This window comes from Cololabis saira, chromosome 12 (assembly GCF_033807715.1).
Source record: "Cololabis saira isolate AMF1-May2022 chromosome 12, fColSai1.1, whole genome shotgun sequence".
NCBI classification, from domain to species: domain Eukaryota; kingdom Metazoa; phylum Chordata; class Actinopteri; order Beloniformes; family Belonidae; genus Cololabis; species Cololabis saira.
In genome coordinates this window covers 20,809,239-20,821,879 of record NC_084598.1, presented here as the reverse complement: position 1 = coordinate 20,821,879, position 12,641 = coordinate 20,809,239, and the positions used below count along the sequence as shown (strand labels likewise).

General features: G+C 39.5%; 1 protein-coding gene across 3 annotated transcripts in view; it reads left to right on the top strand.

Annotated features, from left to right (window-relative positions):
• Positions 1 to 12,641, top strand: part of znf512b (zinc finger protein 512B) — a 45,191-nt gene that overhangs the window by 20,281 nt on the left and 12,269 nt on the right. For 2 of the 3 annotated variants that reach the window (XM_061735970.1, XM_061735973.1), the window contains 8 exons: positions 3,118 to 3,197; positions 3,325 to 3,453; positions 3,716 to 3,891; positions 3,996 to 4,270; positions 4,376 to 4,447; positions 5,237 to 5,368; positions 8,248 to 8,375; positions 10,085 to 10,177. In XM_061735970.1, the coding sequence (XP_061591954.1) occupies positions 3,118 to 3,197; positions 3,325 to 3,453; positions 3,716 to 3,891; positions 3,996 to 4,270; positions 4,376 to 4,447; positions 5,237 to 5,368; positions 8,248 to 8,375; positions 10,085 to 10,177 (1,085 nt within the window). Of the gene's footprint in view, positions 1 to 574; positions 686 to 3,117; positions 3,198 to 3,324; positions 3,454 to 3,715; positions 3,892 to 3,995; positions 4,271 to 4,375; positions 4,448 to 5,236; positions 5,369 to 8,247; positions 8,376 to 10,084; positions 10,178 to 12,641 lie in introns of those variants that run through there. The other variant, XM_061735972.1, reaches the window with a different exon arrangement.

Genomic DNA, 12,641 nt, shown 5'->3' with positions numbered 1-12,641 from the left:
TACCATTAATATGACTGCTCTTCATTAAGTCCCAGTCTATCAGACTCTTTGTACTATCTACTGATACTGAGAAAAAAGCAGTCGTATGTTTTTACTCCACAAAGTCTGTCAGTCGTAGACGATGTTTGTTTTTGTTTGTTGTCTTGCTAAACTACAGCAGTCTAAAACCTACTGTGAGAACACGGACAAAGGCTTCTGTGTGTTTGTCGGGGAAAAACAAATGGCTGTTCTGTGTGTGCCTCGTGTGTGTTTGTGGGCAGTGTGTGAACCCGTGCACTCAGGGTGAGGAGTTGCAGGCGTAGCTAGGAGAACTTGGAGGTTATTTGAGATCATTAGACAGCTGCCAGCACTCCTGGCTCTGGACTCTCTTCTCTTCTCTTCTCTTCTCTTCTCTTCTCTTCTCTTCTCTTCTCTTCTCTTCTCTTCTCTTCTCTTCTCTTCTCCTCTCTTCTCTTACGCCTGCTTGGTTGCTACTTTCAGCGTTAACCAGTGTGGAGCAACAGTTGTAGACAGCTGGGAGTGAGTCACGCTCTGACATTAGCTGAACAGCTGTTTTATCCCCGTGGCCTGTGCCTGAAAACCGGGCTTTAGATTTGATACAATAGACCCGCTTTGTTTCATATCAAGACAATGCATGTGATTGCTGGGACATTTGAGCACCAGAGTGCTGCTCATATTCATGCAGGTAAGGCAAAGTACATTATATTTGTACCTTGTAATGTGTTTGCATAGTCAACCCCAGAGGAGGAAAGTGTCTTGTTTTTTTAAATTTCCTATATCAATAACTGCGGTCAGTACATGTGCTGCTTTGGCTTTTCCTGTTTGCATTGTTGCTACATTCTGTACTAAATTCAAGCCTAATTGTTTTGCTTTTTGTAAAGAGGCGTTTGATTGTGGTAACTAAGACAAATGCATCTTATTCCCATAGCAACAAAATTGCATCTTTCCTCGGAGGAGAATATGTTAATTATGCCTTTCTTTTAGAAGATCTCTTGTTTTTAAAGCCGAAAATGAGAATGCATGCTCAATTTCTGTCTCAGTACAAGAGCTTCACTGCCGACTACATCACCTCTCCAGCTGCTACCCAGACAGCTCCTAGAGAAATGCTCTCTCTCTGTCGCCTGGAGAATGTTAATACAATAATATCCATGCACAGACTTCAGACTCACAGACTGAGGCAGTGCTTTTGTGCACTTGTTTGTGCAACAGTGTCTGTTGTTGTTTTGTGTGCTTACACCTTGTGCCATGAACTGTTCTGAAATGCAGCCAGCATTGCCATATTACTTCTCATCCTGTTTTACTCAGTCTTACTATATATTCTTGTTTCCTGCGTTAATGTGGGTCTGCATTAAGAGATTACCCATAATTATTCATGTTGCTGAGTGAAAAACAAGTAAAGAAAAACAAAATGTTTAGTTTATGTGGTTCACGTTAACACTGAGATAGAAATGTTTTTTGGGATGAAAGTAGTTTTTTTTCTCCCAGAATGAGCTATTTTTGTCTTAGTAACACTGGTAGGAAGAAAATTAATTTATCTGATGAAACATTATCTAACATTTTTTTTTATAATCCTGCCAAGCACACAGAGCACTCAGATCCAGTGTGAGGTCAGCACAAGGCCTTTGTCAGACTTTGCAGTTGGCAGACATAGTTTCGTGTTCGTAGACATGAGACAATAGAGCAGATTCAGAGTAAAGTCAAAGCAAGACCACTACTGCCTCTCACCCACAACGAACTACAGGATGTAGTTTCCCCGGTGACAGTTTTCTAAATCTGATATGACTGTATAGACTCTAGGCTTGAACATCTCTGTCTCCTTGTTGCCTTGTTTCTCATGCTGCTTTCTGATATTTGCAAGGTCATTGCAGGAGAGTTTAGACCACGTGTAAAAAATGTGTATCGTTCTGCAGAGCCGTCGCCATTCAGCATTATGCTCGGCCAGAGTCACCCGCCTCCGCAACTCCCCTCCCTCCCCCTCAACAACATTTTCTGTCCTTTTCCCCTCCATTGTCACCTCCTCCTACATGCATACAGTATACTCTCAGACAGTGTGTCTGCCATCCTTCAATAAGATACTAGTACGTAAAAAGAAAATGGGCTTAAAAGGCTAAACGTATGAGAAAAGACAACATTAATGAGCTGGTGGAACTTTGGAGTAAGATTGTGAGGATGAACAATAAGAAAGCCAGTCATGTCCATGAGAAAAGAGGACAGAAACTGTATGAGAGATAAAAACAGCAAGCAACAGGGAGCACAAGGAGAACTGAGGCAGTCGGCCTGCAGTCTGCTGTGTCAGAGGTTCAGACGGGCTCAAGCAATTTATAGGCTTTGCCCACACTGCTTTCTCTTTCAGTCACACACACATGGACATGCACATGAGGGACATCTAAGTCTACATATCTCTCTGTACAAAGGCATTTTTAACAGCTCAAAAATGTCCTTAGGTTTGTGGGGAAAATGTAAATGTTTTACTGTTTTCAAAGACCAAAACTGTGAAGCAGGAAGCTTTAATTTAGCCGATAGGCTAAAGACCTCCCCTGTAATTACACAGTTGAACATAATTTTAGTAATACATTTTTACAAGACCTTATGCTCTTTTTCTCCTTTTTTTGGACAGCTTAGTTAATAGATGATTCATGCTGCTGACTATATCGTACAGGCCATCCTCGCCAGACGACATTGTTTTTATCACAACATTGTTCCATCTACACGACTTCAGTGAATATCCTGTATCAAATTTGAAAAGAAATCAATTTTCTTACACTGAGAACTTGGGGTTATTGTCCCTACTTTTGGACATGTGTGGAAATCAAGTGTGGACAACAGTAACTATATATCACCATTGTAGTTTTATTATTTTTTTGAATTTTTCAAAGGTTATATCCACTGTTAGTTTTAAATTTGAGACAATATAACGTACGGTATATTCAGCAAGTCAGGAGTGTTGAAAAAATATTAAAGTAGGATATAGTCGGCATTGTTATATACCTGAATTGTATTTTGTTACGGTTCAAGAAATGTAAGAGAACTAAATTAAATGTCAAAACAAAGGATGCTCAGATTTTGGAAAACTTTGTCATAAGAATTTCCTCTTAAGTGTTTTTTTTTTTTTTCAAGGTCCAGTTTGTGACGAGCCAGCAGACGGGAAGAGGAAAGGTCGCCCTAAAGGTGAAGTTCAGGAATTGAGAAGCATCCCTGTGAGTATTTCACTTTCCAGAATGAGGGATTCCTTGAAGCGTGCTTTATCCTTCCCTCATAATTGGAAGCTACCCATGATTTTGCAAAATATGAAGTATGATCTCTCTGTTCATCAACCCCGTGCAGGCCCATATGACAGTTCAATGGAAGGAAGAGTTTAAGCGCCGCTCCAGGGTTAAATGTCCATGTTCAGGTTGTTGGTTAGAGTTTCCCAGCATCTATGGTGTCAAGTACCACTATCAACGCTGCCAGGGGGTGAGTCATTAGTCTCTGCATTCTTTTTTATATAGTGGACTATAAATGTGGATCACGGACACATGTTGGAGGAAACCCTCAGTGTAGAACCATTGCAGTTTTTATTAATTTCAGAGAGCTTATACTTCTACCGCCACAAGCATTTTGTGATAATCAATTGGGCTTTTTCAGAAAGCCCTATGATTAGTCAACCAAAGGCTTTTACTACCACCCACAGTCATTAGATATTGTCTAGATAATCTCTCGTCGTGTCTGTGTTCAGGCCACCGTAGCTGAGAAGCTGAGTCATGGCTGTCCCTACTGTGAAGCAGTGTTTGCCACGAAGGTGCGCTTGGAGAAGCACAAACTGTGGAATCACCCAGACAGATATAAGAAGGAATCGAGGGAACAGCAGGCCAAGCTTCAAAAGACTCCTGTCAAGTCCAACACCAAGAAAAGGTGACTGGTATTTGGTGGCTCAAATTTCCACCCGCACTGGTACAAATAATTATACTATGATGCTGATGGCACAAACCTGTCCTCGCTCCTGTGGGTTTATTCAGACCCATGGAGAACAGTCCCCCCTCCCCTGTCTTCTTCAAAGTGAAAAAGACCCACGAGATGTCCACACCCTCACACAACGGAGAGCTGGCCCACCAGAGGAGCGAGAAGAAACAGCACATCCACACCCAGCCTTCACAGCAGCTTCATCAGTCCCAGCCAGTCCAGCCTCAGTCACAGTCCCAAAGCACATCTTTCGATGCAGAAGAAAGTGAAAGTGACGATGGGAGTCTTCCTCCTTCTTTCTCCGATGAAGACCCAGAGCGAATGAAGCACAGTAAGATTACAGCAAACGCTTTTGTAATGGACTCATATTCTTAGTACATGCTTAGACTGGAAGCATACAATGACCATTCCTTTCTCTGTTTTTCTTTTGAGCTAGGACGAAAGCAAAAAACTCCCAAGAAATTCACCGGCGAACAGCCCTCCATATCTGGAACATTTGGATTGAAAGGTACACACCTTGTGTTGAAAGTAAACCAGTTTATTTATTTATTTTCTTTATCTTTTCAACAAACAACTTTGTGTAGTCGAAGAGTTACTTAAATAAAACGAGAAGCAGGAGAGAATGTTTGGGATGGGAATGCGTGCAGGCTGATTCAGCACTGATTACAGCAGACCTCAGGAATCCTGGGATGATTTACTTAATATTGGAAAACCGGGGAGAACAGAAGTGCTACGGCTGGTTTCATTGCAGTGGTTTTTGTGCTTATTCAGAAGAAATTCCAAATTAGCGATATAATTGTTATCACTCGCTATTGCTACTTGACTGTGCTAATCTGGCTACTGCAGGGATGCTTCATTTCTGGCCAACTGAATCACACATCAAGTACACACTGCATATACAAAGCTTCAGCAATCTTTTCCTGCGTGTGTCTCATTCATATGCAGAAATGTTCGGTGACTCATATCTCATATTTAAGGCCGTAAACTACTTATCATCACAGGTCAAATATTACATCTGCAGTTTGCAAGACTCAAGCTCTATGCTGATCTCTCTCTCAGTCTGCCTGCCATTGATCCAGTATAGCTTAAACACTTTCATGATATTACATGCCAGCCGACTCCTTTTTATTCAACGTTTCAGCTCTCCTTTTTGTTATCTTGTTCTTGTTCAGCTCTGCCCCACATCTGTCTCTTTCTGCCTGTTTCTTTTACTCTACTTTGAATACATTTAGTGGGAGCATTAATTACTGACGTGACTGTGTGCTTGTGTGATCCTTTGTGTCTATATGTGTTGCAGGTATGTCTAAGGTGGAGGAGAAGCTGAAGGCGGGTCGTGTGAAGAGACAAGAAGGGAGTGGGTTCACTGAAGATCCTCATAGAAGATCTTCCTCAAGTCAGTCGTCCAAGAAAGAGTCTACTACAAGCTCTGGTGAACGCCTACACCATCTATATATGATTCAAACCGTAGTCATTATGCTTTAATACTTGTTATTTAAAAAAAATATCAATTAATATACCCAACTTTAGGTAGATTCTTTACAAAATCCAAAGTTTTGCCCAACAAAAGTCCAATTTTGTTTATCTATCAGCAATGAATTATGTTAAACTTCCTCATGAAAGCTGTTCTTGATATGTACATTAGACATAAGAAACGTTATGTGGCAACAAATGGCGATTATGTCATTATCAATTACTGTTGCAAGCAGGGATGAAAGCAGGCCAGAATGGTCTGGAACTTCATTCCAGCCAAAGATTTTTAAGCGGACCGTCATTCCAGTGTGAGAAGAGAGAAGCTGAATCTCCCAAACCAGCAAAAGATTCAACAAGAAAACACATCTGCTGACGTTAATCTTTAATAGCCTATTGACTCTTTATCAACCTATTCTTAACCCCCTAACCTCATGCAATGTTTTTCTTGTTGCTTTGGGCCTCTGTTAAGAAATGTGACATAGAGAACCAAACGTGCGATGTCCCCTTATGTGTACTCCGGGTCTTAGGAGGTTAAGGATGTTTCAGATAGGGAGCGATGGGCTCTGCTCTGGAACTTATTAATTTCTTTTTTCAAGCTGAAAAAGCATCCTTACAGTGAGCCAGGCTGAGCTCGTGCAGGGACTGGTGTGGGGTTTTTGCACTCTGCACTAAAGTAAAAATGTTCAACATGTACGCGGTGCTCATCGGCAACACCTTGTCGGATAATAGATAAACCAACAGACGTAAACCTATTTAGAAAGCACTACAGTCGTGGAATTCATGCTCAGTGTTGTTAGTTTTGGTGCATCTTTATCGAGCAGGCTTTGAGGCTGCTTTCTGAAATCCACCTTTAGTGTGTAGCTGCTGCTCCTGCACGAGTTGTTTTCTTTGCTGCAGTTTGTCTCCTCATCCTCATCAGCACACCTGAAGCTAGAGCTGTTTTTCGGTAACAGGTGGAAAGATATAGTACACTAAGGGCCTGATTTACTAAGATCCTAAATAAAGAGTACTAAATTGCGTGTGCACTGAAAAAGTTTGCACGTGCTGTTGTTGTGTGTTTTGCGGGTGATCAACTAAGAATGCTTGCGCAATTGATAACAGGTGCAAACCGCAGTATTTAAATGAGGTGTTGCGTGTCTTACGGTTTGCGCCCTGAGAGTCTGGATGGAAAGCAGGAGAGTCGCAAGCGCAAAATGAAATTTGACGAGTTGGAGTTAGGGATATTAGTGGAAGAGGCAAATAAACACATTCATGAACTACAGCAAAGAAATTTAAACATTACCAAAAGAAACGCAATATGGGAGAAAATCTGCGATAGAATAAATGCAGTTGGTAAGACAAAAAGAACGGCAGATGAGGTTAAAAGAAGGTGGCAAGATATAAGGCGAAGAACTAAAGAAAAAGTGGCCTTTAATAAAACTTGCAAACGTGCAACCATTTTTAAAATAGCATGCAGCAAAATAAAGACTCTCTCTGCGTATTCTTTGATTTTGGCGATGTCACCTCCTTGCCACAATAACAGCAGTCATCGGTGCGTAATGCTGGGCAGATTAGCACCTTCCTTTCGAACGTATTAAATACAGACGCAATCGCAATCCCCGCAATAACTTTCAGGCTTGGTAAATCTCATTGCGTGTGGTAAATGCACCTATTTGCATTTTCCCCTCCCAGTATTTAGCGCTTTCTGGCGGGTACGCCCCATATTGATTATTCATCAGGGCACAAGTACTAAATGAATAGCGTGTGCTATTTTGCTCATTTGAGAGGCGCAGTCCTCTTTGCACGCTGTTAGTAGATCAGCTTGCACATTGGTTTGCGGGTGATGTCAAGTTTGCACACGTTTTTACGCACGCAAACCTTTAGTAAATCAGGCCCTAAGTCAGTAGCTAAGAATATTAGTTAATATCAGCTAACCCCTTCCTGGAAAAACATTTTCCATCGCCTGGCAACTGGGTCTCTACTTCAATGAAATTAAAATGCATGTACAGTACCCCTTTACCTCTGGCTTCTCTGACTGTGTTATGTAATCCTTTATTGGTAAAATGTTTCCAATTCGAGTTTTACATACATTTCCCCTACAGTGTTAAATAACTTGTAACAGGAATTGGCCCCCTTGCTGTCTTGGTACTACGTTATAAGACTGTGGGTTGAATAATCCCCCATTAACTGTGTTCATGTTTGACTGAGCACAATAGTGTACCTTCTAGAAACCCACTAACTACCTGCAATCTCACTCAAGGTGCAAAATAGTCACCACCGGTACGTAAACTGTTAGCAACAGAAAATTAGCACAACCTCTTTGAGCAGTAAGCATCAATAACAATAACAGATTACAGAATATGAACGATGAAGTCAGCTATGTTAAACTCAGGGTGACAACACGCTGTTTATTAACCCAAGTGCATTCTGAGAAACTACACCCAACTACCCTCAATACTTTACAATATGAAAGCCTCTTTTTTTATTCCTTGGAAGACTAAAAACAACAAAAAATGTTTCAGCAACAAATAAAATCTACTTTCACCCCTGGTTGCAACTAATAAATGAGTTAATGATTTAGAATCTGAAAGATCCGATCCGTCAGGTTGTGACTGGTAGCGAGAGTTTTCAGATTTTCTGGCAATAAACTTGTATCGTATCCTTGTATCCCATACGATAAAAGCTAAAAGAATCACAAAATAAGAATTACAATTTTTTTCTGATTTTTTTTTTTAACCATATGACTGACTGTAATGTACAACAGAACGAGCATGGTAATGTTCAAGAGCAGCGGTTTAGTCCGTGTGCTTCTCAAGAATCACCTGATGATGGACAATTTCTCATCAATATGTTACTCAGGTGCCATTTCTGACACTCAATGGCAGCGAGCAATTTCTGAGAGAGGCGAAGTGGTGTGCCCAACCTGCTCCATCGTTACCAGGAAAACAATCCATGGCCTCAAAAAACACATGGAAATCTGCCAGAAGGTCAGTGGGAATTACAGCTATGCAACACTGGGGGTTGGATGCAAACGGTTCAGTTCAAGTTTTCCTTCACTACTTGTGCTTCCATAGGAGCATCCCAGCAAAAATCATGGAAAAGAGATGAATGTTTTTATTAAAAAACTGTCATGGCTAAGTAGTGATTGCAGTTCAGCTGGAAGGACATCTTACATCTCTTCTGCTCTGGTTTGCATCCTGTGGGACATAACACATTGTGATACAACATTGCCACAATTTTGGGGCTGTCACATAGCACCAACTTAAAAACACACAGTTCTGCAAAGCAATGCATGCGCATAGAAGTGCTGAAAACCTCCGTCAACTAACATACTGTAGTTTGATTTTTACAAACAAATACGATTAAACACAAACAGACCACGTTGTTTGTCAACAGACAATTGAAATTCATATTAAACATGACAAAGTCCCAAGTTTTAAAACGTGCTGAAGATATCAGATTAAAAGTGAGCCTACCGGTATATCTTTCTAAGAAGACTATAATTTAACACGTTGTCTCTGTGCCACTGCGAATTAAAGGTGTGTTTAAGGAGTTTACATCTCTTAAATTCTCTTCTCAGTAATATTGCGGATGTTGTCCCTTTTGTAGAAATAGGTATGTAAAGTTCTCTGCAGTTTTTTAACTGAATTTTCATTCTTACTCCAATGTTCTTAGATTCAGTATTGTGCAAAAGTCTTGAGCCACTTCTCCTGTTCTTACATTTTATTTTCAGAGAGCAAGCAGCTGACAAAAGATCTGAGTGATGGATCATTCTTCACTTAATCCACCTACTCAATGCCAAGCCTCAGCTAATACCTCTTAGCATTTTTTTTGGTGATGCAACTAAAGGAATAGGAACAAATTGTCTCTTTGTGACAAGCTATAAGTAACAGTGTCTGTTATCCTGAAGAGCCCTTTTTTGATTCTTGAATGATTTTTAGGCCGTTATTAAGTTGGAAAAAAAAGAAAAATATTACGGTCTGCACTGACAATGAGTGAAGAATACAGTGTCCAAAGAATGTTGTGGAGAACAAATGCTTAAGAACACTTGAAGCAAAACAAATGAAAGTGTGGCTCAAGACTTTTTCACATAATGCAATTGCACCGAGTCTTGGGAGTATTTGCAGTACATATATTGATTGGAAGGTTTTAGAGGAAACATCAGCCAGTACCTAAGCTTTAATAGCACTTGATTGTGGTCAGTAGTAGTAGCAGTGAAGGTTGGGTGAAGCATGGAAAAAGGTCATTCAGCTACATTAAATTGAGTTTTTCCAGTGGACGAACCAAGTGGATTGGTTCAGTAGTCTGGCCCTCAGAGACCAGCCCAGTGGTCTGACCGAGTCTATTAAAGTGACAATCTGCCGTTAAGGAATGAAAGAAATACCACATTAACTCTGGGTCACTCGCCATCGTAGGACATCCGTCTCAAAATCAATACTTTTACTTTTAGAAAGGGAAGTCTACGACAAGAAACACTGTGTTAACTTGTCTTTTTCAGGTTCCGTCAGATTATTAATGCATCATTTGTACTTCATTTTGAAAAACTGCGACACTAATAACAAACTATAAAGTTACAGATGAAAACTTGCTATATACAGTAATTAGATCTAATAAAGGGAAAAGCCAACAGCATTTGTTAGATTTCTTTCACAGAGAAATGTAATTTGATCATCTGTCCGGCCTTCAACCTCTGCAGCTCCAGGATGCTCTGAAGTGCCAGCAGTGCCATAAACAGTTCAGGTCCAAGGCCGGCCTCAACTACCACGTCATGGCTGAACACAATTCCAAGGTATGATGCTGATCTTCTCATTTCTAATACTTACTTTGGTGCTTCAAACAGAGAATGACATGCTTTCTAATGCATTCTCTCACACTCACACAGCATTAATCTGTATTAAAATGCTGGGTGTTTTTTTTATCTGTTGGTTCACCACTGTCACCACGATCTTCTGAACACAATTTCTTCAAACCACAACAGAGAACTTCACACATTTAGAAGTCATTAAGGCTTTTACTTAAAAGTCTTGGATACTACAACTGGAAATCCGTCTTTACAGTGTTGCTCGTGGTTTCACAGGACCTGTCAGTGAATGCCTCATGTTGACATTTTTATCCACTCAGAGTGAAAAAGATTCCTTCCTCTTCAATGAACTTTATATTTTGTATATTTGTGGTCATGTGCTTGGGCGTTCTCCAAAAACGTGCTCTGTCAACAGATGTTTAATTGAAACACAAGTTTTGTTTTCCTTCTCTTTTTGGTGCTCACATTTGTTTCTGCAGCGATCATAACTCTGGCAGCAAAGGCTTTCATTCAGATGCTTTTGTGACTCCTGTATTAGAGCTTTGCTGCTGCTATGAACTTTGCTGAATAATTCAACACTGTTTGTTTCGAAAGGCATCATAAAAGATTAATGAGCCAACAGGCAGGAAACTTTGTGGCTTGTACCATGTGTATTTGTGTTTTTTTTTATGTTTACATGAGGCATATCATCATGCATGTGCATGTTTGTTGGGTGAGCAATGTTTGATAGTTTAGTATTGATGATTATCATTAAGCAGAACTTAAAGTTAAACTGTTTGATGCTCCAGTGTTTTCCAATCCAAATGCACAAAGGACAAAGTATTAAGGGTGTCAAATACTCAAAGGTTTTTAGGAAGTCTTCCTTAAATACCAAGTTTAGCTTTTTTTTAATGTGCAAACTAATTCAAATAGAATTCAAAAGAAAATATTTGATCATATTCAGGTTTGATTTCTATTTCTCTTCAAGTCCATTTTAAGAAAAAAGTTAAAAAAGAAAAAATCAAACAAAAGCCATGAGGTGGTAATATATTGCGTACAATCACAGATTATTTTTGAATTTGCGGCTCCCCCATGTTTGGTTAGAAATTTGACTTTGATTGCAAGTGAGATATTTTATTCTGTATTACGGTGGTGGAAAGCTCAAGTTGCGAATTATAAAACTTATTTTCTAAGTTACAGATGACTCCACTGTATCCAAAAATACTTTTATATTGAACATTTACCCCTTTACAATAGTAATAGTAATACACATTGTCTTATCTGTCATAAAACATAAATCCCCTTTTTTCAAGTGGCTCCTGGCTCGGGGTCTGGTTGACATTTGTTGTGCTTTAAGTGGTTCAAAAACATATTTTACCTTTGTTAAAACATGCTTATGTGCTGAAAAGTGGTTCACGATGCCATTCACACTTGCACTCACACTCACACAAGTGTGTGTGTGTGTATACATATATTAGTGCTGGCCAACGATTAACATTTTTAATCTTAATTAATCCATGATTTCTGTAATTAACTGCGATTAATCGCATATTAATTGCATATTTATTCACACATGTTGTGCTGTTCTGAATTACCTCAAGGTATTTTTTTTAATGTTTTGAATACTTTTAACAACATGGGAAAGGGCAAATATGCTGCTTTATGCCAATGTTTATTCAACTTTCCACAAAAAAAGCTTTTGACCTGAATGTAACATTCCTTCATAAATACAAACACAATGTAGTCCCCAACTTTACACTTGTAAAGATTAACTTAAGATTCCTTGTTTTTTTAAGCAGCTCAATGTAAGACAATGAACCATATGCATCACAAACATTGTACAAGAAGTGCATTGGTCAGTTACATTTTCCCTGTAATTATGTCTAACCTCATATAGAGGAAAATAAAAGGCTCAAAAAATATCCCCTTCTCCTAAGTGGGACCAAAACAGGGGGATACAAAAACTAAATTACAAACAAATAAAGTGCACATGTAACGGGAGTAACTCAGCCGTTTCCTCACCTGAATCCTCAGTGAAAATCGCAGTGTGCGTGTGCCCGTCTGTGTGCGGGGCGGGGGGGGGGGGGGGGGCATTGTTGAGTTATACAGTATGTTTTATGTAAAGCGCTTCGCGTTGCATTTCTTATTTTGTAAGAAAAGCGCTTAACAAATGAAGTTTGATTTGATTTGACTATATATATATCTATACCGTATTTTCTGGACTATAAGCCGCACCCGCTCTATTTTTTAAAAAATAATAAAAAAAGATATACAAGCCGCACCTGTATATAAGCCGCATCCACTCTATTTAAAAAAAAAAAGATATGCAAGCCGCAGATATTTATGTTGTTAGATTAGATATTTACTACATGTACAGAAGGATTTTGAACTGTAAAGGATGTACATGTTTGTACCTAAATAGATCTTTCCTAACAGTGTCTTTTAACACGGCAGCAACTTTGCTGATTAAAAC